Raw genomic sequence first — 27,957 nt, 5'->3', positions numbered from 1 at the left:
TTTTTTTTTTTTTTTTCACTCAAACTTGGCTGTAAATACTATTTAAGTGGAGCTAGCCCAGTTAGCCTGTTAGCTTCTTCTTCATGATTCCATTAGTGTGTATTGTTGACTCCGACCCGGAGGCTGCGATGTTGCAATTGTGGTTTTCTGGCTACAGGCACCGGGGGAGAGGAAATTTCATTCTGCAAAGACATTGAAAAAAACAAACCTTTCCCCAGACTTTATTTTAGCCACAAGAGCTCAGTTATAACAACATTTTTATTTTTCAAAAGTACTTTTCAACATTGGCTCTGTGGCCTCCATCAGCAAACAATTTCTATCAACTTTCTTCTCCAGCGTCTCCTCCTCTGGTCCACTGGGAGGCGCTGTCTGCTGACTTTTGACTTTGAACACGTCCAACCTCTCCGGAAGCAGACCTTTGTTGAAGAGCACTGACGCCAGGAAAGAGAAAAACAAGATGGCCGCCACTGTGGACAACATGAAGATAGTTTTAACAGGAGCGCATTGGACGTATTCGCCATCCTCCGCAGTGCATCCTGGGAAATGTACGACCGGCTTTAATCCCAAAGAGGCCTCTCCGAAAAGCAACCGCAGCGGAAAACCAAAAACCAATCCCATAATGGCGCCGTAACCGTTGGAGACCTTGAAAAAGAGAACGCAGATGAGCTGGGGGAAGATGACAATGTAGGAGACTTCAGCGCCGAGGAACCAGAAGAGCATAATACTGTTCTTCATCATGGTGAGAGCGCTGCCAATCACACCGGAGACCAGCACGGACACACGGATCACCCACTGGATCTCTCTGTCGGACGCCTGAGGACGGAGAGAAAGGCAATAGTGATTCAAATGGCACACTTGTCCTGTTTCTGTGTTTTTCCCCACCTTTCACTCAGCACAAAGTTGTGAATGAAAATGTGGTTCCCGATCCTTTGAGTTTGCTTTGCTTTATAATAGTTTTGGGCCTGCCTTCAACACTTTGTGCTAGCCTCACCCAGCTTCCTGACCTCATGCCTCTTCCCCGCCCCATGGAGTGAGGCGACGGCGGCTTATACGGCCACTTGGTGATACTTTGCCTTGACCTCTAGAGCCCATCCCCAGCCTGTATAGCAAGCAGATACTCGGCCCCTGCAACACACGGGTTTATCGCCTGTCCCTGACTGGGTGAACACGCAAAAATCCACACCGACTTCAACTCGAGCAAGTGGGTTGGCACCACTTCCTATTTATCACACACAAGTAAAGTATAGTCTAAATCAGGGATATATTGAGTTTTTTTTCACAGTAGATTGTTCAGTAGAAGCAAAAAAACAGCAGTCGTAGCTAGCGTTAGCATGTAGCATGATGCTAACATTCGCCGTTATTTATGTATTTATGGGCTGTTGGGCCACTTTGCTCCTCTCCATGTCTCTGTATCTTTATTGGGTAGAAAACTATATTCAGAATTCAGCATTTGCTAAAGTAGGTTTGAAGAAATAAAACATTTTCTCCTCTTTGTTTTCCCCTTCAACTGCCGTCTGTATGATCTTTGGAATTGCCCATATATGGTCATGTTTGAAGCAGCAAGAGGAAAAAGTAAAAACTGAACTTTCTCCACCAGTACTTTAACAAATGCTGGATTATGAATATATGTTTCTACTAAACAAAGATACAGAGACATTGAGACAATGCTAACCTTGGAGCTAACGCTAGCTTCATGCTACATATGCTAGCGTTAGCGACGAGTGCCGTCTTTTGCTTCTTCTGAATAATTCAACATCCATATGGACATCATTTTGGCTTGACTTTTTGGTGGGTGATGAATATGTTTATAGTCCACCAGAAAATGGCTACAAAGAGAGAAAAACTGTGATTCCAATGAGAGGTTTTCTTCCACTAGGCTAGGCCACGCCCCCTTGTATCACCGGATTATCAACTAAAAGAAAATATCTGAAACCCATGTGTGATCGGCCCGAGTCACCACAGTGTGAAAACGTACCTGTGGGCGCAGTACTTTCTTGTAAATGTTGGCGGTGAAGACAGAGGCAGCAGACAGGAGCACAGAGTCGGCGGAGGACATGGCGGCCGCCGCCACGCAGCCGATGCCCAGCACGGAGACGAACGTCGGGGTGAGATACTGCAGCGACAGGGGAAGGATCTGGGCCATCTCCCCACGGGCGAACGGAGATGGTGAGCCGTAAGACGTCTGGTTCCAGTCTAGAAAGGGGAAGGGGTATATATTAAAAATACTATATCTAGAGCAGTGTTTCTCAAACTTTTTCAGCCCAAGGACCATGTAGTGCTCAAAAAAAGGAAACTTAAAACTGCGACATAAGAAAACTTCAAATAAACACTTAGACGCACCCTGGGTTTTTTGGTTTTATGCAGCATTCAAAAGAGAACAAGGTCCAAACAAACTTAAAGGTTCAAAAAGGGTTTTATTTTCCAGATTTGGACGGCAAACAGCCAGATTTCATGTCAAAGGCCTACTTGCTGCCTCTCCGACGCGACCATTAGCCCACCCAGGTGCGTGTTGGACAATGTGGCTACTCCCCTATATCCCCTAGGTGCGCAATAGAAGACTAACCAAGTAAAATAAAACAAAAAGTAAGCAAATTAGACTTAACTTAGCATATTGAAGACTACATAACAATATGCTAAGAGTTTTAGTCCATAGCAGCTTCCAGCAGCAGGCAGAGCTTGGTCACAGGCCTGTCCAGTACACCGGTTTTAGTCTTCAGCTGCACAGAGCAGACCAGGCCACGAGCGTCCATGTTAACGGCCAAGACTCTCCCCATCTGCCAACGTCCTCTTCGATCCATCTTTTCCAGAATATTTCGGCCATGTATTGTACCTGTCTCCACCTTTTCCTCAGGTATAAATCATGTTTTTCAAAAAGTCCAGGAGGCACGACGGGTTTGCCCTTTAATGTTAGGATATGATTTGGCGTGAGGGCTTCAAAATCATCTGGATCATTAGAGACTGGTGTGAGAGGTCTGTCATTTAAAATGGCCTCAGCTTCACAGAGCACAGTTTGGAGGCACTCATCATCCACAATCTGCAGCTCGAGGACAGAGGTGAGAATATTCCTGACTGAACGAATCAGGCGCTCCCAGACGCCACCTTGATGTGAAGCTGAAGGGGTGTTAAAGTCCCCATCCCTGGCCATAGCGCCTTGAATGTTTTCCTGATTTAATGCAACAAGGCTTTCTTTGAGATCTCTGTTGGCTCCCACAAAATGTGTGCCGTTGTCTGATCTGATGGAGGAGACTGGGCCACGTCTGCATACAAATCTTCTAATTGCTTTGATGCAAGAATCAGCATCCAGAGTGTATGTGACTTCTAAATGGACAGATGGTCAAACAAGTGAAAATGACCCCATATCTTTTCAACAGGCTCCAACCTTTTTTGACATCAAATGGACCAAAATAGTCTACTCCAACATCTGTGAATGGAGCATTATCTGGTCTCACTCTCTCCATAGGCAAATCAGCCATTTTTTGTTCAATTAACTTTCCTCTGTTTCTTCGACAGATGAGACAGATGACACATTCAGACAGAATTCTTCTGGCAGCAGAGTTTGCATTAATTATCCAGTATTTTCGCCTCAGCCTGGACACCATGTGGTTTCTTCCTGCATGGCCTAGTTGATTGTGAATATGGCACAGAATTAATGTTGCCACATGCATGTCTTTACACAGGATGGCAGGATGGTTAATTTCCAGTGGCAAAGCAGCTTTCTTCAGACAGCCACCAACTCTGAGTACTCCATTGTCCAGTAATGGATCCAACTTATAGAGCTTGCTCTCCTTTGAGGTGTTCTTTGTGGCTCTGAGTAACAAAATCTCAGATTCAAACCTGTGATGCTGCTCAAACAGAATTATGCTTTAGCCAAATCTTCAGCTGTCAGATATTGTTTCTTTAGTGTCGTTTTGAAATGTTTCATTTTCTGTGCCACATTTTTGGCTTTGATGTTATCATTTTCTTCTGTGGCTGAGAACTCTTTTATTTTCTGAGACAGCACTTTAAGTAGCTCTTTCACTTTCAAAAACCAAGACACAGAACGTTTCAACTTCTCCCATGATGAAAAGTGTAAGATGAAGGAAATGGTTGTGTCGTCCTTCTACTTCATAACAACATTGACTGTCACATCTTTCTTTACTTCAGGGTCATCAGCAGAAACAGGATCGTGTGTTACATTGAGCTTAGGCCATTTGTCTTCATGCTCCAATAGAAACTAAGGGCCAAAAATCCATCTGCTGTGCCCCAAAAAGTCTTCTGCTCTCATTCCTCTAGATGCCTCGTCTGCTCGGTTCTCTTTAGAGGTCACATATCTCCATTGATCCACATGCGTAGCTTCTCGAATGACAGAGACTCTGTTTGCAACAACGGTCTGAAATCTCTTTGTTTCATTACTGATGTACTTCAGGACGGTGGTGCTATCAGTCCAGAAAACAGATGTCTCCAACTTTAGCTGCAGCTCTCTTTGTAACAGTTGGTCCATATAGACAGCAAGGACAGCGGCGGTGAGCTCCAAACGAGGAATGGTGGTCTGCTTGAGAGGAGCAACTCTGGCCTTTCCCAGAAGGAATGTGAGGTGGATGTTGTTGCCATTTTGAAATCTTAAATATGACACTGTGCCATAGCCCACTTGGCTTGCATTAGAGAAGTGGTGAAGCTGCGCTGTTACAGGACAGAACTTATTAGGCTTCATGCACCTTTCCACTTTAAACTCTGACTAAAAAAGCAGAGCTGTTTTAAATTCTATTCTCTGAGTGACAGGAAGCCAGTGCAGAGACCGGAGCACTGGACTAATATGGTCGTATTTCCTGGTTCTTGTCAGGACTCGAGCAGCAGCGTTCTGGATGTACTGTAGCTGTCTGATAGCTCGTTTAGAGAGGCCAGTGAGCAGGTCATTACAGTCTAACCTGCTGGAGACAAATGCATGGATAAGTCTCTCTAAGTCTGGTTTTGACACTATTCCTGTGATCTTAGCCATGTTTTTCAGATGGTAAAAAGCTGCTGATGTTATTGCTTTGATGTGGCTGTTCACGCCTAGATTTCTAACCTGATTTTTTGGTTTTAGAGAGAGAGACCCAAGGTGACTGATAACACTTTGTCTTTGTGTCTGTGGGCCAAAAACAATGATCTCAGTTTTGTCTGAGTTTAGTTGGAGAAAGTTGTTTTGCATCCACAAACTGATCTGTTGGATGCAGTGACAGAGAGTATCTACAGGCCCATGTTCACCTGCCGTCAGTGACACGTAGACTTGAGTGTCATCTGCGTAGTTGTGGTACGACACATTGTTGCTGTTTATTAGCTGACCCAATGGAAGCATGTGCACGTTGAATAAGAGGGGTCCCAAGATTGACCCCTGGGGGACTCCACAGGTCATGGCAATTTTGTCTGAGACACAGTTGCCAATTTCAACAAAGTACGTCCTGTCCTCGAGATAGGACTTAAACCAGTTAAGAGCAGTGCCAGAGATTCCCACCCAGTTTTCTAACCTGTGAAGTAAGATCCCGTGGTCCACTGTGTCAAAGGCACCGCTCAGGTCCAGCAGAACTAAAACTGAGACCTTACCTGCGTTGGTGTTCATGCGGATATCATTTGTCACCTTGATCAGAGCTGTCTCAGTGCTGTGGGGGGGCCTAAAGCCTGACTGGAAAGTATCAAACACATTGTTAGACAGGAGAAAGTAAGTGAGCTGCTGATACACTACTTTCTCTAGGACTCTTCCTAAGAATGGTGGGTTTGATATGGGCCGGTAGTTGTTCATTACCTTGGCATCAAGGCTGCTCTTCTTTAGAAGAGGCTTAATGACTGCAGTTTTCAAGGCCTTTGGAAATGTTCCAGTCTCGAGTGAGATGTTAACTAACTGAGCAAGTTGCGGTAACAAGCTGGTCAGCTCAGACCGGAGATAACCTCTTCGATTGCTTTGTCAGTAACAGGTGTGAAATGTGTCAGCTCAAGGTGTTTATCTTGTGGCAGAGTTTCTATTTGTGTTGTGGAAATTATGGCATTTTTAATGCTTTGGACTTTGTCATGAAAAAATATTGCAAACTCATTGCACTTAGATGTCGAGATTAGTTCTAGGGGCAGTGAAACTGGAGGATTAGTTAATCTGTTTACTGTGGAAAACAGAACACGAGAATTGTTTCTGCAGTTTGAGATGATTGTAGAGAAGTACTTCTCCCTTGCTCCACACAAAATCTGCGAGCAGCCGCATCGACAATGGAGGAGGAGAACATGGTCCACTCGGACTCCATGTCCCCAACCTCCCTCGGAATCTGGGTGAAGCTCTTCCGGAGGTGGGAGTTGAAGACCCCACTGACAGAGGGATCCGCCAGACGTTCCCAGCAGACCCTCACAACACGCTTGGGCCTGCCAGGTCTGACCGGCTTCCTCCCCTGCCAGCGGATCCAGCTCACCACCAGGTGGTGATCGGTTGACAGCTCAGCCCCTCTCTTTACCCGAGTGTCCGAGACACGTGGCCGGAGATCAGATGACACAACTACAAAGTCGATCATCGACCTCCTGCCTAGGGTGTCCTGGTGCCACGTGCACTTATGGACACCCTTGTGCTCGAACATAGTGTTCGTTATGGACAAACTGCGACTAGCACAGAAGTCCAATAACAGAACACCACTCGGGTTCACATCGGGGAGGCCGTTCTTCCCAATCACTCCCGTCCAGGTCTCACTGTCGTTACCCACATGAGCGTTGAAGTCCCCCAGTAGAACAATGGAGTCCCCAGTCGGAGCACCATCTAGTGCCCCTCCCAGGGACTCCAAGAAGGCCAGGTATTCTGCACCGATGTTGGGCATAATAGAGATAACGGTGAGAGTCCTGTCCCCAACCCAAAGGTGTAGGGATGCGACCCTCTCGATCACCATTCAGCTCGGGTTAAGAAGTTTAATGCCCCATGGAAACCCTGAATATTGGAACTGTAAGGAAAACGTCAGTTCCTGGTGTTACCTGTAGAGGCCGCTGCTGCACCGATGAGCACAGGTGGAATCCCAAACAATAAAATCAAACACGCTGCGACGACACAGGTGATTTTAGCCGTCCGGGTGGAGGATAAGGCCAGCGTCCTCTGGTGGAAGCACTGGAACCCGAGATTACCGAGGGACTAGGAGGATAAGAGTGTAGCAATAGTATATAACATATTTGCAGTAGTAGTAATAGTAGAAGAAGGTCAATCACCATATCAAATGCCTTTACATTATTTCCTTTTTGCCAAGTCAAGTGTGAGTAAAATCAAACTCAAGCCGTGACAAATTATGATACCATGATATTATGAATGAGTTTTTTTTTCACTCACCAGAGTCAGGAAGGTGTCGATTTGAACCCAGATTTGATCCAGGCTGAACTCTCCGATCCATGGAGCGTGGAGAGAGTTGTTGTGTAGAGTCTGGCTGATGCTGACCGTGTGCGGGTTCGTCAGGACAAATGGGACACAGATCCACTGCAGGAACACACATTTGGTTTATTTATTTTATATCAGAGCTTGGGGCCCACAGTAGGACCGCATGTGCCCAGTATGACTCACCATACTGACGAAGATGAGGATGAGCTGAATGACGTCGGTGTAGGCCACAGAGTACAGTCCTCCTAACAGAGTGTACACGATCACCACTGCAGCCGAGATCCAGATGCAGAGGGAGTAGGACAGGTCCAGCACTACGCTCATCGTCGAGCCTGTCAATTAGGAATGTTTATTTAAACTGGTAAGAATCAGACTTGTTTTTCCTGTCTGTCTCAGCTAATCACTGCCTGACACCACTGAGCTTAATAACCTCTTAAAGCAGGGGTGTCAAACATAATTCCAGTGTATGTAAAAAAAAAAGTAAGTCTCTAGCCCATTCCTGTGCAGAGTTATGAATTTTTAAAGAATAACCAGAATGCTCATCCTAGCCACTAGGGAGCATTAAATAAAAAAAAAAAAGGAAAGACTTCCACACGTGTCCAGCAAAGTGAACTGACATAATAAGAGCTTAGGGCAGGGGTGTCCAAACTTTTTTCATGGGGGGCCACATATTGGAGCGTACACGGGGTAAAGGGCCATGGGTCGGTGGTTAGTTCCACGAAACCTTAGAGGTTTAAATTGTGCCTCATGCCTTTATTTATGCTTAAAACCTTAATGCCAGCTCTGTCTCACAATAAAATGCTAGTTGTTAGGTTAGAATTGTGTAGAATTATTACATATTAAATAAAAAGGACTATCTCTGATGATGTGAACCGATTCAGCAAGCAGCCCGAGGGCCACCAAAAATTGGTCTGAGGGCCACATTTGGCCCGCGGGCCGTACTTTGGACACCCCTGGCTTAGGATATGAACAACACACTATATAGCCACGTGGTAAATGGACAGTCTGCCCCAGGGTGGCTGTGGCTTCAATAACAGCTTACCACCACCGAGTGTGGAGTGAATGAATAATGACTATGTAGTAATTTGAGGAACTTGTGACACAGGCTTGTAAAGTGCAATACAAGTGTAAGACATAGTTCTTAATGAAGCTACAGTCAAGTTGGGGCTTTGATCAAATCACTGCTTGTTATTAATCATTTATTGGAAACATTTTCTCTATTATTTGCGGCCTGCGACCCGCCGTGGGAGCTGAATTTCGCGACCCAAAATGAGTTCTGTGTGATTTTCATCATTAGCTGCACTAATGGCATCTGGCCAGGGCCGACCTGAGATCAATTATAGATAAAAAACATCATTCATTAAAAGTAGTAGTTGCCATACTGGCAGCATTTATACTTGTTACTACTACTACAGACATGAACAAAGCCTCTTCTGAAATGTCTTGACCCAAATGGTCGGGATGCAACAATTAATGCACTCAAGCCATACTTTCATCCTTATTGTTTATCTCATCTCATTTTGCTAATTTGCTATACCAGTCCTTTTAGACCCACTTTGGATAAGCCTAGTTTTGTTCATGATTATGCTCATTATGATGATCGATCTATTCTTTTTTGTTTTTTGTTTTCAGTACATGCGATCATGAATCGATTATTATTAGAGGAGCCTCCACTTCTGATGTAAATTTTCAAATTTCCACATCAACGTGACAGAGCTCCCCAGAGATGGAGAAGGACCAGGGAGGACTTGTTTGAAAGCTTCAAATCTCTAGTGTCCAACACAAAAGACTCCGGACTCCATCACTTTTCATTCCAGTTATATCCAAAAGCCAGCGATGTTGCTGATAGCGGGAGCTTGGACCTCATAGGTTAATACAGATGGCACCTAAGTCACCTAAGCCCAGGCCGGCCCTGGATCTTCCTTCTGAACCTGGACCACTCTGATCATCTCCGAGTTTTCATGATTTTAATTCTCACGTTGAGCAGCGTTCCATTTTCCCAAATGAAAGGTTCGGAAATTTACCAGTTGCCCATAACATTATGATCTGCTGCGTAGGTCACGCTGCCGCTTTTTATGTTTTATTTTACTCTTCACACAATGTGCCCTATAGATAAAGTGGATTGCACACACAGTGGGATCTTTGTCGGCCAAAGCATTGTGAGTTTTGCTTCAGTGATGTGACGAATGACTCTTTTTGTTAGTCACTTAAAGCTACATCCTGACAAAGTAATAAAACAGCTGTAAACAAACAAACGTGTTGTCTTACCCAGCCCGATGAGCGTGGTTCCCACCCACAGCATGTCCAGCACCACAGATGCCAGACTCAGAGGAGCGCTCAGGACTGGGCCGTACTTCATGTGGAACGGGTCCAACAGAGTCAGGCATTTCAGCTCCCGCAACGGCTTCACAAACACAAAGGCGCCTACAACAAATGGAAAAGACGTGATACCCAAATGTGTGCAGCGGGTAAAAAGATAACGTTAAGTTGATAAATGTGTGTCAAAAAATAACAGGAATGGAGATGTTGCAAATAACTAATAACGTAAGTAATACAAAATGAGCAGTATTGTGGAAGTGCAAAGAACATGACTTCAGCTTCGATGAGGACTGGACTTAAGCTCCACAGTCTTCAGCCCTGTCTGTAGAGGAACTCCATCAGTCTGTGGTTTTCCACAAGGTTTCTATTTTTTCCCACAAGCTTATTTTTGATGTTCCACGTGGGCTGGGCCGTCGAGGCGCCTGCCTTTGACTGCCGGCCAGTCCTCTCTGCACCAGACCCCTACAGCTCCCTCTGCAGGTGGTGAGCCCACATAAGACAAGACTGTTTCCTTCACAGGGTGGCTGGGCGCACCCTTAGAGATAGGATGAGGAGCTCAGTCACCCAGGAGGAATTGCGACTATTCCACAAATAAAAAGCTTAAAGTGTGAAAAAGTTCACATTTCGGGTGAGACTGGGTTGAAAAATGGGTACTCCATAGTGTTAGAGATGCAATATGTCATAGAAATGGCCTTTAGTTTACTTTGAAAAGGCTAAAAGAGCATGATACAGATCCTTTAAAACAAGACGGAGATCGACCTCAGTACTTTATTTGAAAGATAACTTGAAAGCAGAACAGGTAGAACCTAAAGGATAAGAGATGTTTTGATGAAGCATACTAACTGTCACGTACCGATGATGAAGGAGGATGAGTCAGACATGAGCAGCAGCACAGCTCCGATCAGACCTGAAGAAGGCGTGTACAGCAATTCTGTGATCCCCACGATGGACGCACCGCCAATCCACGTCGCTGCACACACAGACAAAAAACAAAGGTATTTCCCAATGTCAAACATTAACATGGTAAACGCAGAGCTCGTGATTTAGACAAGCGTCTTGAGTCGGGGCTGGGTGGCAGCTCATAGCAGATGGAAATGCTTGTATTTTGAGGAAGAATTTACTCTTATACTCTTATACATACAAGTGTTAATGGGATGATTGGGGGGTCTTTCATCTCCCCCTGGTGTCTATGGCCAGAAAACCTCAATCGAAACTTTGCTGCCACCGGGTCAGAGTCACCAATACACACTAATGGAATCACGAAGAAGAAGCTAACAGGCTTACGGGCAAACTGTGGGCTAGCGCCAGTTAAACAGTTTTTACAGCAACGTTGGAGTGAAAAAAATGATCTCCATTAATAAATTCTTTCCGTAGTCCCTCTAGGGGTAATACAAGTATTAATGGTATGATTGGGGGTCGTTAATCCCCCCCTGGTCTCTTTGGCCAGAAAACCACATTGCAACTGAAGAAGGAAGTCATGGAGATTCTGCTTTAGACAAAACTTCAGACTCCTGCTGGAAGAAAGAATTAAATACTATTTATTTATATATACGTATATCCTGGAACCGCCACCTTATCGTTGTGGAGGGGTTTGAGCACCCGAATGATCTTAGGAGCTCTATTGTCGGGAACTTCGTGCCCCTGGTAGGGTCTCCCAAGGCAAACAGGTCCTATAGGTGACGGGTCAGACAAAGAGCCGCTCAGAAGCCCCTTATGAGAGACCAACAGGCCAGTTTAATCGTGAGGCCGTTCTTCTGTGGACCCACCACCTGCAGGAGGAGCCATAAGAGGCTGGTGCAATGTGATTTGGGCAGCTCCAACAGCTGCCCTCACGACCCAGAAACGGACAAGTGGAAGAAAATGGATGGATGGATGGATGGATGGATGGATGGATGGATGGATTGATGGACATACCGTGTTTTGACTCATCTGTAAACCTTGTTTATTGCCTCAGCTCATCCTCTTTTGCCTCTTTTGCTTCTAAGTATTCTTGGCCCCACGAGTTTGAAGAGCACTTGTTTGTTTTTTTGCTAGCTTCTAGGATTCACTCTCCTACGACAGTGAACTACGGTGAACCTTCATTAAATACAAGTTTCTCTGTGTCAATATTACCTGTGTGCCTTTGGGATTAACAGTTAAGGTTAATTACTGCTATTTACCATAACCCTTTCTACCACTCCCGGTTACATATACAGTGGTTTGCAAAAGTTTGGGCACCCTTGTAAATTTCATAATGAAAATTCATGATTTTCCTTTGTAAATCATTGGTTGTCTAGATAAGAAATTTCAGTTAAATATTTTAAAACAAACACAGTGATATTTGAGAAGTCAAATAAAGTTAATATGATATATGGAAAGTGTGCAAGAATTATTTAAACAAAATTAGGCATGTGCATAAATTTAGGCACATTTTATTGACTTCAACAATGCTTGCCGTCACCTACAACACCCGCCTCCCCGCTCGCTGAATGGTGGTAGAACGTCAACCGATGCAAAGCATAATACCCCCTCTTTAAATGTAAAATGAGAATTATAATGTGGAGGAGTGCCTTGGTTCCCCAAACGTCAAAAAGCACCTTCCCCCCTAATACTAATTCTATCATTGACTTCCTTTGTCTAGTTTTTTTTTTTTTTTTCATGGGAATATATTAGTCATTGCAATTCAAGTAACTCAAGTTACAAGTGCATTTAATGCATGAACAAAACATGCCCCAAACAGAATGCAGCATCAAAGCAGGTTGGATACTGGTGTATAAGATCTGCAATTACGCATAAAAGTCGTCAAAACAAAACACGAGAGAACGGGGATAAAGAAGGAAGAGGAATTTGTTGACTGCACTTTTGCTCAGTGGCATTATTACTATTTTTAGTTTATATTCTGCCAAAAGTAACTCAAAAGTAACTCACAGTAGTTTTTAAAGCATTAAAGCAGTACTAAGTAACTCTTGCCCCTCGAGGCCATAAGTGCAACTGCAGGTGTCGTAGCAAGTAGCATTTTTTTACTCATTAATTGTCCGTGAGAGTAAATACTACGCTGACAGAAAAGACAAAGGGATATTGTACATCCAGTTACACAATGGAAATAAATGTTTTCACTCAAACTTGGCTGTAAATAATGTTTAAAGTGGCGCTAGCCCACAGCTAGCTTTGCCTGTTAGCCTGCTAGCTTCTTCTTCCTGATTCTATTAGTGTGTATTGGTGACTCCGACTCGGTGCAGGGAAGCTGAAATTGTAGTTTTTTGGCCAGAGACACCAGGGGGAGATGAAAGACCCTCCAATAATCCCATTAACACTTGTATTACCCCCAGAGGGACTACGGAAAGGATTTATTAAGGTAAACAAGTTACTTAACATTGCTTTAACTACTAATATAGAATACTTATAGTTACACTTTTAAAGTAACTTGCCCAACACTGAATATGACCAAGTGGGATGTTCTGACAGGAGGCTTTAAGTGTTGGTTTTCTTGTTTTGGGCGTTTTTTTATTTTTATTTTTATTTTTATTTTTACTTTTTTCCTGATCTGATCAAGTTTACGTTGCTAGTTCAAAGGTAAATCTCTCTTGTAATAAGAAAGTAGAACTGCCAATGGAACAAGACCCATGTTCTTTCCCCATTGGCAGATAAAATTACTTGAAGTAAAGACTAAATGTATTGAAACAGGTCAGAAAGATACCAGAACAAGTGAATACTCGTCAATAATCAATAATTAATAATAAATCATCTCAATGATCTAGGTCAAAAGCCCAACTGCATCTTAACTCACCAAAACAGCTCAAGTTTGGATTATTATGCAGAAATTGAGAATTTTAAACTAATCTAGCTAATCACTTTTTTGCAGTGGACTGACGGTATTACAAACAAATGAACTCTAACCCACCTGTCATGGTGAAGATCCCCAGTGTGAGGTTAATGCTGCGGTTTGCCAGTAAAACGGACTCCATCTCTCCGCCAGCTTTTTCCCGCTGCTCTCGTTTGGACTTGAACGAAGCCCAGATCCCGATGCCGAGGACCAACAGGTAGAACAGAACGATCGCCACCACTCCAGGTACGTTGACCGCCATGGTGCTCCAGCCACACTCACAACACTGACAGTGCTGTAGTGCAGGAGTGAGGGTAAGAGGGAGAGATAATGAGAGAGTGACAGATGAGGGAGGACCTGGAAAGATCAATGCAACATCCAGCTACAGTGAGTACAGTAAGATTTGGCACAAACTGAACTTCTAAGAGTCGTTTCATGATAATAATAATAATGCATTGGTTTTATATAGACACTTAAAGCTGCTTTACAGTCAATGGGCGAGGAATGTTCTTCTCTATGGTCCTTTTGGCGGGGAGCTGACATTGCTGTAATACCACCCCCTTGTGGCGACTCCAAGAGACACTTGGAGACATCTCATTATTCATAAAATGAAATTGAAAAATATCGTTTTTTTATATTGCAAAAGCACAGAATATGTAAAAAAAAATAATAATAATAAAATGAACGCAACATATGAAACATACACACAGGCACGCACGCACGCACATACACACACACACACACACACACACGCACATACACACACAAAGTATTTTTAGTCATCTTACAAATACATAAAATAAATCCAATCCATCAAAGATTTTGTTCATATCTTGAGTTCCTGTTAACTTTAACATTGGTATTTACGAGTATCCTTGGACTGCTAGTGCTAGAATGACCATAAAACTCAAGTTAAACATAAAAGCAAGGCTTTGATTGGATGCTTTACTATGGACATTATTCTGTTCCTAGATTTCATGGGAGGAAATGTAGGTTCCCAAGATCTTCACAAACGCTACTTCCAGCACCAGCAACTCACGGAGATGAAATGCAACAACTGAGAGGTCTGACAATCCTCTGCAGTGAATGTGCTGTAGAGAACGGCATGAAAGTTGCCTTGACTTGCCTCAAACAGTAACTTGTCTGGTTTTACACGTTTGTTTTAAGTGCCCAACAGTACTGACTGTACTTGGGCACAACATGTCCTGGTGAGATATGACAATCATTTATGGCAAATTAAAAACATCCAAATCCAAGGGAATTCTTCATCCCAAAATCCATGTTGGTTTTAATGGCACTGTAATACAGCAGAGGCAGCGTTAAAGTATTGGCATCTGTATTTGCTGTGGGAAATGTGGAACTTGAGTGAGAAATTCAAGGTATGGATTAAAACTGACAGAATGTAAACATAAACCACTACAGCAGTACTGATCACACATACTATTGAATCAATGTGCACGAGTGCTCAAATGAAACACAGCAACATTAACGTGCACTTTGAGAGGTGGTGGAACTTTAAAGCAGTACTAAGTAACTCTTCCCCCTAGAGGCCATAAGCGCAACTGCAGGTGTAGTAGCAAGTTACGATTTTTTTAACTTATTAATTGTCTTGGAGAGTAAATACTACGCTGACAGGAAAGGCGAAGGGAGAGAGGGATATTGTACATCCAATTATACAATGGAAATATTTTTTTTCACTCAAACTTGGCTGTAAATACTATTTAAAGTGACGTTAGCCCGCAGTTAGCTTTGCCCGTTAGCATGTTAGCTTCTACTTCGTGATTCTATTAGTGTGTATTGGTGGCTCCGCACCGGTGGCAGCAAAGTTGCAAACATGGTTTTCTGGCCAGAGACACCAGGGGGAGATGAAAGACCCTCCAATCATCCCATAAACACTTGCATTACCCCCACAGAGACTACGAAAAGGATTTATTAAGGTAAACACGTTACTTAGTACTGCTTTAATCCATTAGACAGGCAAGGGCGAACTAAGGCCCGGGGGCCAGATGTGGCCCTTAAATCCGTCCCTCAAATCCTGACCAAGCCTGACATGCATTGCCTAAGGAGGAAAACACCAATGTTTTCATTGACATAAGGAAAGGTAATTCATAACTGCTGCTATTTTGTTGCTCTTTTAATGTGTTTAGGCCAGGGGTGTCAAACATACGGCCCGCGGGCCTGATCCAGCCGTGAGATGATTTAATCCCCTGCCCTGTTGAGCATAAATTCCAGAGTATGTAAAAAAAAAAAAAAAAGTAAGTCTCTAGCCCATTCCTGTGAGTTCCATCCACTAGGAGGCATTAAATTTAAAGAAAGGAAAGAGTTCCACACGTGTCCAGCAGAGGGCACTGACATAATAAGAGCTCAGGATATGAACAACACATTATATAGCCATGTGGTAAATGGACAGCCTGCCCCAGGGCGGCTGTGGCTTCAATAACAGCTTACCACCACCGAGTGTGGAGTGAATGAATAATGACTATGTATCACTTTGAGGAACTTGTGACACAGGCTTGTAAAGTGCAATACAAGTGTAAGCCGTTGTTATTAATGAAGCTACAGTCAAGTGGGGTCTTTGACCAAGTCACAGCTCATTATTATTCATTTATTGGAAACATTTTCTCTATTACATGCGGCCCGCAACCCAAAATGAGTTTGACACCCCTGGTTCAGGCGATTACAGTCAGAAGGGGAAACCGTAGCACTCGGAGGAAACCTGGCTGGACGACTTCAGTAATTAAGTAACTTAAAGTATAGTTTAACTTAACCACCTTCCATGTTGTACACACTTTGATTTGGGCCCTTGGAGAAAAAAAGAAAGTAACTAACGAGACTAATCAGGTGATACTGACTAAAGTTCAATGACCTTTTTATCTTTTCTTCTTTATTTTTATGCCCGTGATTAAATGTTGCTTCATTCTTTTGATGTGTATTTTTTTTAAATATATATTCTGAAAGTTCACGGGAAAAATTAATGAGAGATTTAGCAGATTTTTGAACCGACATCAAGTCATTTTAAATAATGTGCTCCGTTATTTTTGTGTGTGTCAAGCCTAAAGTCGGGGCAAGAGAGTGTTGCATCGTCAAGATCATTCTCCACCAAATTAATAAACGAATTGTCCCAAATCAAGGGCAGAAAATATGAACGCGATCACTTCTCAAGAAAAAGGTCAAAAAAAAATTCACACATGATGATTTTCCCAGTGACTTTTTATTGTTTTGACCCAAGACTTTGCAGCTTCAGAGCAACGATATTGAAAAGTGCCATTAACCCCGATCCAAAGTCAAAATGATTGTGTGCAGCTGTTTGGATGAGCGTTTTCAGAGTAAGTTTGATTCTTTCACGGTGACGGGGACGCTTTTCTTGATGTCCCTGAAGACCGAACAGTCGAAGTCCGCCATCAGAGTCTTCTCTCCAGCTTCACGGGGGTAGAAACACACCTTCACCCGAATTTTCTTCTCGGGATCAAGGTCCGGCAGACTGAGAACACGAGAGCACGGGTGTTATTTCAGAGACACAAAATAAATGTACTTTCTTATATATCTTTAAGCTTGAGCCGCTAAATGAGGCCTTTTTCAAGTACCAGCAGGGCTCAGCTCCACTTACATGTAATTTACAATTCGTGAGCACTTTTTCTTGCAGATATATAGTTAGTGATTAGGTTGATCATTAATGACTACATTTTCGGCCAACCTTGAATGTTTTGTCAACTTGTACACACTTTTGATCGTGACAGTTAGTTACTTGTGAATGTTTGCTTTGTAAAATGTGTGTAAGCAGGGGCGGACTGGCCATATGTCCATTCTGGAAGAGCACAGAAGGGCCACTGGCTCTGGGGCCACCGGTCCCGCCTTAACGGAGCTTTACCCAAATCTAAAAGCTAAAAAGAAAAGCATCAAAATAGTGAGGAAAAAAAGAGGATGAAAACAAAACAAAAATGTGCCGGAAAAGCATAAAAAAAAAGTGGCAAAAAATGTGATGAAAAGTCAACAAAAACACGACAACAAAGCAGCGAAAAGGCCCTAAAACGTGACAGAAGCATAATAAAAAAAATGATAGAAAAAATGGGACAAAAATGGGACAAAAATTCAACAAAAATTCAACAAATATTCAACAAAAATTCAACAAAAATTCAACAAAATGTGACAAAAAGTCAACAAAAACACAACAACAAAGCAACAAAAAGGCCACAAAAACGTGACAGAACCATAACAAAAAAATGTGACCAAAAATGTGACAAAAATTCAACAAAAATGTGACAAAAACTCAACAAAAAAATGACAAAAATTCAACAAAAATGGGACAAAAATTCTACAAAAATGGGACCAAAATTCAACAAAAATGTGACAAAAATTCAACAAAAATGTGACAAAAATTCAACAAAAATGGGACCAAAATTCAACAAAAATGGGACCAAAATTCAACAAAAATGGGACCAAAATTCAACAAAAATGTGACAAAAAGTCAACAAAAACACGACAACAAAGCAACGAAAAGGCCACAAAAACGTGACAGAACCATAACAAAAAAAATGATAGAAAAAATGTGACAAAAATTCAACAAAAATGCGACAAAACCTCAACAAAAATGGGACAAAAATTCAACAAAAATGGGACAAAAATTCAACAAAAATGGAACAAAAATTCAACAAAAATTCAACAAAAATTCAACAAAAATTCTGCAAAATGTGACAAAAAGTCAACAAAAACACGACAACAAAGCAACGAAAAGGCCACAAAAACATGACAGAACCATAACAAAAAAATGATAGAAAAAATGTGACAAAAACACATTTACACTGAGAAGGTTGGAAGGGCGCCCCCTTGTGTCACCTTGCATCCAAATGCCAGGACCATAACAGCGGGTCCTGTACAGGCTCAGGTATTTTAAGAGGCTAATGTTCGGTGCAGCCCTGTGAGGCATCTTCTGTTGTGATATTGGGCTATACAAAACCATTAAACTTGAAACTCGAAACTTAAGATCCAAGCAGGTTCTCGTGGAAAAGGGCGCCGACCTGATTTCCTTGTCCTCTGTTATCAGTTCACTGCCCGACAGAGTGATGCTGCAGCTCTTCAGAGTATCAGACACAGGGTTCACGAAGGTCATCTCCACAAACACTGGCCGATTAACAAACGCCTCTTCCAACACCTGCAACACAGTGCACAAATCCATCACATAGAAACTTGTAGAGTTCTCAGATTATTGACCATCGAAACAGCACAATTTGATGTTCACATACTGTGTTTTCCGGACTATAAATTACACTTTTTTTCATAGTTTGGCTGAGTGTGAGATTTGTACTCAGGTGCAATATGAAAACAATATAAATACACGACGGCCGCTAGAGGGCACTATACGCTTGTGTACCAGTATCTGCTTCTCCTGCTTCACTGAAAAAAAAATCAGCAGAAAGAAAGATGAGTGAGAAACTCCTCCAGGTCCAGGCAGTTACGAAGGCTGGTGCGACTCATACTCCGGGGTGTCTTAGTTCGTAAATTTCTTTCTAAACTTTCACACATGTGCAAACACTAACCAGGAAAATACAGCAAAGAGGCTAAACTAATTTAATGAGGATTAAAGCAGTACTAAGTAACGTGTTTACCTTAATAAATCCTTTCCGTAGTCCCTGTGGGGGTAATACAAGTGTTTATGGGATGATTGGAGGGTCTTTCATCGCCCCCTGGTGTCTCTGGACAGAAAACCATGTTTGCAACTTGACTGCCACCGGTGCGGAGAAAGCAATACGGTTAGTGCTAGATCGTACGCTCCGGAGGGACAGTCAGTCTGCCGTGAAAACGTGAGATATCATGACACAAATTAAGGTTAGGGCCAGGGAAATGGTTAACCTCTTAACTCCCGCCTGAACCGAGAGGATCTTTTTCCTCACGTCATCAGATTTTTTTCCCAACATTTTTCTGTTGGGTGTTCAACTCATTTTTGTAACTTTTTTAGTAATTTTTTATCACATTTTTGTCATTTTTTCGTCAATTTTTTTGTCAATTTTTAATCATTTTTTTGTCACTTTTTTGTCACATTTTTGTCATTTTTTTGTCACATTTTTGTCATTTTTTCGTCAATTTTTCGTCAATTTTTTGTCAATTTCTTGTGACATTTTTGTGACATTTTTGCCACTTTTTCATACATTTTTCGTCACTTTTTTGTCAATGTTTTCCCACTTTTTTTTATCACATTTCCATCATTGTTTTTTTTTTTCCATCACTTTTTTCCAGAAGCTTTTGGACTGGGGTAAAGCCAAACTGGAGAAAATGTGCTCGGTTCAGGTGGGAGTTAAGGGGTTAACTTTAAGGATTAGGGTTATAGGATTAGGATTATTTGTATTTTTAGACAAACCAATTCATAGATCTATACAAACTCACAGCAGACCGTCCCTCCGGAGCATACGATCTAGCACTAACCAAAGCAATACACACTAATGTAATCACGAAGAAGAAGCTAACATGCTAACGGGCAAAGCTAACTGCGGGCTAACGTCACTTTAAACAGTATTTACAGCCAAGTTTGAGTGAAAAAAAATATTTCCATTGTATAATTGGATGCACAGTAACCCTCTGTCCCTTCGCCTTTCCTGTCAGCGTAGTATTTACTCTCCAAGACAATTAATAAGTTAAAAAATCGTAACTTGCTACGACAGTTGCGCTTATGGCCTCTAGGGGGAAGAGTTACTTAGTACTGCTTTAAAACTATATTGAAAAGACTGAAGGTATTTCTGATTTAAAAAAAAGAAATAAAAAAGTAAGTTATCCATGAAATAAATCTATAATTAGAGAGAATACAGTTTGTTTCCAACAGTAGGTGCTGCACAAGGGCAGAATATTACTCCATCCTCAACATTGTGAGTTTGAGTCCCAGCTCTGATTCATTCTCTTCACCCGCACATTTTTAGTTGAAATTGAAGCACAGTTTGTACTATTTGTATTTTATTTTACTTCTACTACTACAATTAATAAAAAAAAATGAGACATAGTTGACTGAGTTTGAACCCCAGATCTTTGGGTTACTAAACCTGAGCTGTATCCACTCGGCAGCGAGTACAAGACACTGACGTCACATGGAGCAAACAAGGAGGCGCAATCGTTCTCCACCTGGTTCTGCAGCCGGGCCTGACTGAAGGAGGCGGGAAGGGAGAGAGTTCAGTTGCTCTAAAAATGAAAAATCTGCACTGGCACATGTAGAACCCGGAGTTTTGGATCCTCCGATTTCTGAACAGAATGTAAACTCAGATCTGATCGTGGATTATCTGATTACTACAGTTATCTGAGTTTCCTGACCATGTAAATGTAGCCACTGACTCCCTGAGGTTGGCATTTCGCTTCCCCCTGCAATAAAGTCTTTTTAGAGAAAAAGTGAATAGATCATTTTGATACAGGGAGAGTGACCTGTACGTTCTTTTCACCACAGAAGTGTTCTTTGACAAGCATGTCCTGAGCACTTTGATTGTTTGAACTCTACCACTGACGTTTAAGCTTGTTATCTAATGTCTAACATCTAATCAATAGCTTTACCTCACCACTGGGGGGCGCCATTGCTGTCTTCATCTCATACCTGAACTCAGACCGGTCTGACCATCTTCAAGTTGACATGTTGTAATTTCCAGTTGCCTGGTAACTCAATATTATACGCGCTGGATCTGCTTGTTTGTTGACTAATCTTCCCTACAGCCAAATTAAAGTACATAAGTTTGTGTTGAGTGAAGTATTCAAAGTAGAAAGTACAAATCACTTTAAATAAGATTCCTTTAATGGAAAATAACTTTGCACCTTAAAAACAAATTGGACCTGAACTCTCCTCTGTACGGCAACACAACAGGAACAAACCTTTTTCCTTGTCGTGAGCCAATAGCTTTGATAGAACATCTGCACAGCGCCACCTCTGGAGTTAAGGCTCTTAAAATGAACAAAACACATGACCAAGTTTACTTTTACATTATGCAATAAATGCATAATGAAGAAGAAAAAATATATATTACATATATATATATTATATAAGTCGCACTAGCCTTGGTAACTACCTGGGCACGGAGGCGTAACTATTGACAAGCCTCTCCCGGCAGCACGTTGTTCAAGCAGGCATTTGCAAACCCTGGCCACATAGCTTTCAGCCCGCAATCATTTTTTTGTTGTTTTCATCATTGCAGTGAGAGTAACCTCCGCTTTTCACCAGTCCCTCACAAGTTTCTCGCTCACTTTCTTTCTGCTGCTCGATTACCGTTTTTTGGCAGCATATTTCGCTACGTTCAGCTTGTATTGTGCAGAATATTTTCGGGGGCATTTGAGCTCAGAATAGCAGAGAATGATACACAAGCCTAGAGCGCAGAGTGCAGCAGAAGTCTGCAGTTCTGTCTAAAGCAGAAGCTCCATGACTTCCTTCTTCACTTTTCAGTCTGTGGACTTTTATTCAAGGAAACACTTATTACGGTGTTCAATGAAAGTATTCAAATCGTCTTCTGTACTGGTGGTTGATACTCTGGAGTGAGCAGGTCGTTAGAGACACTCTACTTCAAAGGGGTTTACACTCAAAAAAAAGTCATTCTTTGCTCTTGTAAAAGATAATAAATGCATAATGTTAACTCTTTACTAATTCTTTGAAAAACAGCATTTTATTTATGTGACAGAAGTACAGTGTATGTGAATGTGTATTTTTCGGACAAGGCTTAATAAAACATATAAACTTGAATTGAATTAATCCCATAAGAAGACTCCAACCATTATCTCTAGAAGTAAAGTCTAAGAGAATGTGTATTTTTCAGATAAAGTTCACTAAAACATAAAAACTTTAATTGAATTAATCCCGTAAAAAGACTCCAGCCATTTCTCTCCAGGACGATAGGGGGCAGCAGCGAGTTACACTTTGTTGATTGTTGTTTTAAGTTTTAGCATGTTTTTGAAGTGTTTTTATAGATTTCTAATAAAAATTAAAAATCTACACAATTTGGTAATTTCTTCCATTTTAGTATAGAATTACATGTAGCACTTACATAAACTTTAACTAAAAATAATGAATCAATAGTACTGTTTTTGTGAATATTCCCTTAAAGGTTAACCTTTTAGATTTATAAAGATTAAGTTATTTGAAAACATGGAGTTTTTTTTAACCTTTACTTGAGAAACACGATGTTTATGTGATTTAACTGGCTAAAGTGTACTCATAGAAAGTCTTTAAGTTTTATTGCATCATTTAGATGTGCATGTATGTAATAAATTCACATGGATAATCTGCACCCGATTCAATCACTTAAAGTCTGTCTTTTTGGGTCAATTATTTTTTTGAGTGTACGCACAGGGAGGGTACCGGTAGTTTCTAGGGAGGGACCGAGCTTACCCCAACTCCTCCCCTTTTGGTCTTTATCTAGGCTGCGAGCTAAACAGAACTTTAGTTTTCGCTGACAAAGCCTTTTGGATGAGAGGTGAAACGTTCGAGACTTCAACCACCAGTACAGAAGACGATTTGAATACCTTCACTGAAGATGGACAACTCCTGACGGAGAGCTTACGCAGACAACTTATTACATTGCCCTTTTAATCTCTGATTCTGGCCAATTATATATTTTGAAGTATAAGTCGCACCTGAGTATAAGTCGCTGCCAAACTATTTAAAATAGTGTGACTTGTAGTCCGGAAAATACGGTATTAACAAAATGATCAACCAAACTCATATTCATTAGGATTTAGTTTGTTCAAAATAAACACTTTTAAATTCAAACCTGCAATATATGATTCAAATGGCCTTTTCTTTTAAAGGGGGGGTGTGAAACAAAATCGACTTTTTCAAGCTTTACATCATGTTATTAAGTCATTCCCTCATTAAAAACATGGCTGAAGTGTTGCCTTGGCACATTCACGTATTTCTGAGTAATCTGTAAAAACTCTGATGGCGGCCATTTTAGGGATAGGTTTGCCTGAGTCCTCCTAGGAACGCCCCCACCTCCTGGAGACGCCTCCGAGCTTTCGTCACCAGCCGAGTAACCAACCACTGCTCCTCAGCAGAACCCCCTCCCCACTGATGCCACAGACAGCGTGTGGAGGGGGCGTGTCGGAAAGGCTCAGAGGTTCTTAAAGAGACAGGGGCCTATTTCAAGACATTCACTACAGCCATTTTGAGAGAGACATTTTATACAAGGCAGTTATTCTAATTTACTGCATTTACAGACCAACAGAAGGTTTGCTCATCATTGTAGTGTGATATAGACTGGTGCTATGTGATTGAAAAAAGCATAACACCCCCTCTTTAAAATGACAACAAAATACTTTTCAGTTTCATCTTCTTTATGACCTGAAATAATTCCTAAGACCCCTTCCTTATAACTGGTGTACCCTTGGAACCCTAGTTTGGAAACAGTATCCTACACTAAAAACTACATTTCTTAATTAATTCACACCAATTGGGACGGGATGGCTGATGCGCCAGAGTCTGGAGCGTGATTTTTTTCCCAGGAGGTGCAGGATTCACTTCGGGCACAAACAGAGACTCACGTTGATGTTGAAGGGAGGGTCCTCCAGCACCACGTCATACTCCAGACACTTCTCCTTGGTGTGGCCAAAGTCAAAGACACTGGCGGTGACCTTCATCACATCATTGGCCAGCATCTTTGGCCAGTACAGGTCGAAGGGCACAACCACAGGGAGATGCAGGTCTGCACGGGACAGATAAGAGCAAGTAAAAGTAATTGCACAGCTTAAAGTACTCATGATGCATGTTGAAAGAATGTATTTTCTTTTAAAGTAACAAAAGAATAATAACATAAACTTAAAGGAATATTTCAGGATTTTTGACATAGGGCCTCATTTCCTAGTTATCCAGAGTGTTGCTCATTTCTGGAGATAATTTTTTTGTAATTCAAGCAGTTCTTATATTTGAAGAGTTTCGTGGCGCTAGGCTAATGCAAGGCTAGCGCATTTCTATGGTATCAGCTAGCCTGCAATAAAAACAGTCTGACCCGCTCCACAGAGCACCTGAGGCAAATCACTTATAACACCAGACTGACCATATAAATGTCTGTGTCCATAGAGTAATTTTAACCATTTTGCATTTAAAATACCTTATATTTGAGCAGCATCAGCTTCGTGGTTGTATAGGCGAATAAGTGATCTGCTAGAAAATAGTCCCTCAAAATGCGATCATTCATGTGATGCAAGGTCAGTTATATTCCAAAAATTATTCTATGGACACAGACATTTATGTGGTTAGTCTGGTGTTATAAGTGATTTGCCTCAGGTGCTCTGTGGAGCGGGTCAGACTGTTTTTAATGCAGGCTAGCTGATACCATAGAAATGCGCTAGCCTAGCACTAGCCTAGCGCCGCGTTACTCTTCAAATATAAGAACTGCATGAATTACCAAAGAAAATATCTCCATAAATCAGCAACACTCTGGATAACTAGGAAATGAGGCCCTATGTCAAAAATCCTGAAATATCCCTTTAAATTGTAAAGACTAATATATTACTGTATTTTGTTTACTTGCGCTCGGTTCATGTGGGGGTTAAGAGGTTAAATGGTTTGTACAAATCCCCCCAAATAAATAAAGACCAAGCATATCAAATCAAGTTGCTGGTGTATGAGATCTGCAGGTGCATGTAAAATCACTACTGCGACTAATTTATGCTTAACACACTTAACACTAGAGTCGAAAGCGTTTGTACCTTTCCCTGGATCCAGCGTCTTCTCCTGCTTGTCAGACAGGATTTCGTAACAGGCGGTTCCGTTGATGCTCTTGGCTACAACGCTGATGTTGACGGACAGGGTTCTGGACTCAGTGGCTTCGCTGTGGAGCACGAGGTTCAGCTCCACGTCTTTACCGTTCACTGGCTTTGACACCTGCAGATATAGAATACAAATGTGTTTTTTTTTAAAATAAGGAAGTATTGACAAATGTGCGCCTAGAAATCCAGAACAAACCAACCGTGGAGAAAAATCCATCAGGCTGTTAAAGAGATCCTTCCAACCACATTCCCTGTGTCCAGATCTTTTTTAATGGTGTCTATTAACCCTTTCTGCTCTGGGTTTATTATTTCTATTCTTAGAGCTTAGATCTTGGCGTTTGGTCACATTTAAGCCCAACCCACAGTCTCTGTTATCTGATTGGCTTCAGAGCTACACTGTAGGTCAGACACCGTGAGTGACAGTAACATGACGCTAAATAGTGAGCTCTTTATTTTCTGTAAAAAGGCTGAGGCCTCATTGCTCTTCAGTCACAGACTGAGAAGTGAAGAAGGAAGTCATGGAGATTTTGCTTTAGAACATTACACTTCTGCAGGATTTAATAATAAAAGATTGAAATTTGATTGTTTCTTAGCAGTAGCTGCGAAAATCCTTAATTTATGTGATTACAATGTCAATATTATTAGTGACTCTCATTCTACAAAAACAAACCCTTGTCATTTGTATCTGCTGTAGTGGTGCAGCAGGACTGATGTGGACAGATGTTACAGAAGAAGCTTGTGATGTTCATTTCTTCAACAGTTTCGATAGTAACTATTTTCTCCAAAGTAAAAGTAGATCTACCACAGTCCTGTCCACATCTGTCATCACCTTATTAATTTTTTTCCAAGCTCAGGTCCTCAGGCCTGGGAGTTGATGGTTCTTTCCTGAAGATGTCCACCACGACTCAGAGGAACCGGGACAAACATGACTCTACATCAGATAATATCTATGGATATTTATTCAACCTATATAAGCATCAATTGTGTGATTTAAAAAAAACAAAAAAAAAGTTTTGTCTAAAGCAGAAGCTCCATGACTTCCTTCTTCACTTTTCAGTCTGTGACTGAAGAGCAATAAGAAAGTCAATTCACATTTACACTGAGAGGGTTGGAAGGGCGCCCCCTTCTGTCCAATTGCGACCAGATGCCCGGACCAAAACTAACACCCTAAAGAGGTTGAAAAATAAGTTGGAATAAAATAAGTTTGGTCGGAATCATTTTTAGTCAATCTATGTACATGTTTCCAAAGACAAGCACTGATTCCTTTGGACTCTTCCATCAAATGCACAAGTATATATGCAGTTTTAGCTTTTCACATCTCACTTACCACTTTATTTCTAAGACTTTTAAAAATTGCATTATCTGTGTTTAGTTTTGTAGAGATTTTTTTTTTTTACAAGCAAGATCGCTTTGTTTCCTTAATTTACATAATTTGCTACTAATCCATGGCAATGCCTGATGTTTTTTTCCCTTTTTAATGGTTTTGCGTTGAAAGGAAGCACACACGCTCACCTCCACAAAATTCAAAGAGATGGTCGTGTTGTCCTCTTCAGCGTTGTCCCCTTCCCTGCAGCCTAAAAAAGGATTGGTTAGAAAAAATACCAATTTAGTTGGTTAAGGGTTCAGGGAGCATGAGCCAGCATTTTCATACACAGATTGGCCAGATCTTAACCCCATTGAGAATCTTTGGGATGTGCTGGAGAACAGTGGTCACGCTCCCCCATCATCAAAACAAGATCGTGGTGAGAAATTAAAGCAACAATGGATCTTTTGAGAAGAACGTGCGCTGTAAACAAAGCTAGAGGAGCTCCTGCTGAATATATATAAGTGGACTTTTTTAGTTAGGGCGATTTGTCGTTGTTGGTCAGCCCGTATTTCTGCTATGGGTGGACCAATGTGAAACGTCTTGCCCAAATGGATGAATTCATAGTCCACTATACGTAGAGCTCATGGCACCCATTTCATTCTGTCTGGTGGAGTACATAATACGTACACAATACTGCAGCTGCCAGTGTAAATGTTAAAGAATGTGAATAGTACTCACAGTTGGACTCCTGGGGCTGAGGCTCCTGGGGCTGAGGCTCCGTAGTCGACATGTTCAGCTCTCGTCGGGGCACTGTCAGTCGCAGCACTGCACGACTCACGGCATGAGGTGATGATATAGGGATGCACGGCGTCACGCCCTCTGGCCCAAAAACACACTCAAGCTACTTTCACCATCGCAACAAGTATTTACAAGTACTGTGAAAACAACACATATTTGCTACTTTGGGTAATGGGAAACTTGGTTCAGGTGGGGGTTAAGAGGAACCTCTTACCACCCGCCAAAACCAAATGCATTCTCTCCACTTTGCTATTGTCATTTTTATTTCACTTATGTGTTTTTGTCACTTTTTTATTACTTTTTTGCTGCTCTTTTGTCACTTTTTTGCTCGATTTTTGTCTTTTTTTGCTTAATTTTTTTGTAATTTTTTGCTGGATATTTGTCATTTTTTAATGTTTTTTTTTGGTCTTTTTTTGCTGGATTTTTGTCACTTTTTTGTTGAGTTTTTGTAATTTTTGTCGCTCTTTTGTCACTTTTTTGTTAAGTTTTTGTAATTTTTGTCGCTCTTTTGGTCACTTTTTAGCGCTTTTTTGTTGTGTTTACATCCTCATTTTCTTCTCGTTTTTTATTGCTGTTTTGTAGAAGCTTTTAGATTTGGAGAACAGAAGAAAACATGTTCAGGTGGGAGATAACCCTCGTGTCGCCTTCGCGGGTCTTTTTGACCCGCTG

The 27,957-nt window shown here is 41.6% G+C and overlaps 2 protein-coding genes across 2 annotated transcripts; both read right to left on the bottom strand.

Moving 5' to 3' along the window:
• Positions 1–258: 258 nt before the first annotated feature.
• On the bottom strand, positions 259–13,728 carry LOC306982503 (high-affinity choline transporter 1-like; the record flags this gene model as incomplete). The annotated part of the gene is made up of 8 exons (XM_079582439.1): positions 259–813; positions 1,976–2,193; positions 6,955–7,108; positions 7,301–7,444; positions 7,529–7,677; positions 9,614–9,769; positions 10,518–10,634; positions 13,545–13,728. 8 exons carry the CDS (start codon positions 13,726–13,728, stop codon positions 259–261), a joined length of 1,677 nt encoding a protein of 558 aa, XP_079438565.1.
• A 2,982-nt stretch (positions 13,729–16,710) lies between these two features.
• LOC306982406 (protein-glutamine gamma-glutamyltransferase E-like) lies at positions 16,711–27,302 on the bottom strand. Its single transcript, XM_079582343.1, has 6 exons — positions 27,229–27,302; positions 26,697–26,758; positions 25,125–25,299; positions 23,958–24,118; positions 18,482–18,615; positions 16,711–16,947 (listed from the first exon to the last, which is right to left on the bottom strand). The coding sequence occupies exons 1-6, from the start codon at positions 27,278–27,280 to the stop codon at positions 16,788–16,790; spliced, it is 744 nt and encodes a 247-aa protein (XP_079438469.1). The 5' UTR covers positions 27,281–27,302; the 3' UTR covers positions 16,711–16,787.
• Between the last annotated feature and the right edge of the window lie 655 nt (positions 27,303–27,957).

Source organism: Gobius niger (genome assembly GCF_951799975.1).
Source record: "Gobius niger genome assembly, chromosome: 24".
NCBI classification, from domain to species: Eukaryota; Metazoa; Chordata; class Actinopteri; order Gobiiformes; family Gobiidae; genus Gobius; species Gobius niger.
The sequence above is the reverse complement of the archived record's forward strand: the minus strand, read 5'-3'. Positions and strand labels throughout refer to the sequence as shown.

Coding starts and splice junctions, on each gene's coding strand:
- LOC306982406 (XM_079582343.1), bottom strand. CDS start 27,280: ATGTCGACTACGGAGCCTCAGCCCCAGGAGCCTCAGCCCCAGGAGTCC. Junction 25,300..26,696: donor TCTCTTTGAATTTTGTGGAG/GTGAGCGTGTGT, acceptor CTATATCTGCAG/GTGTCAAAGCCAGTGAACGG. Junction 18,616..23,957: donor ACCCTCCCTTCAACATCAAC/GTGAGTCTCTGT, acceptor ACTGTGTTGCAG/GTGTTGGAAGAGGCGTTTGT.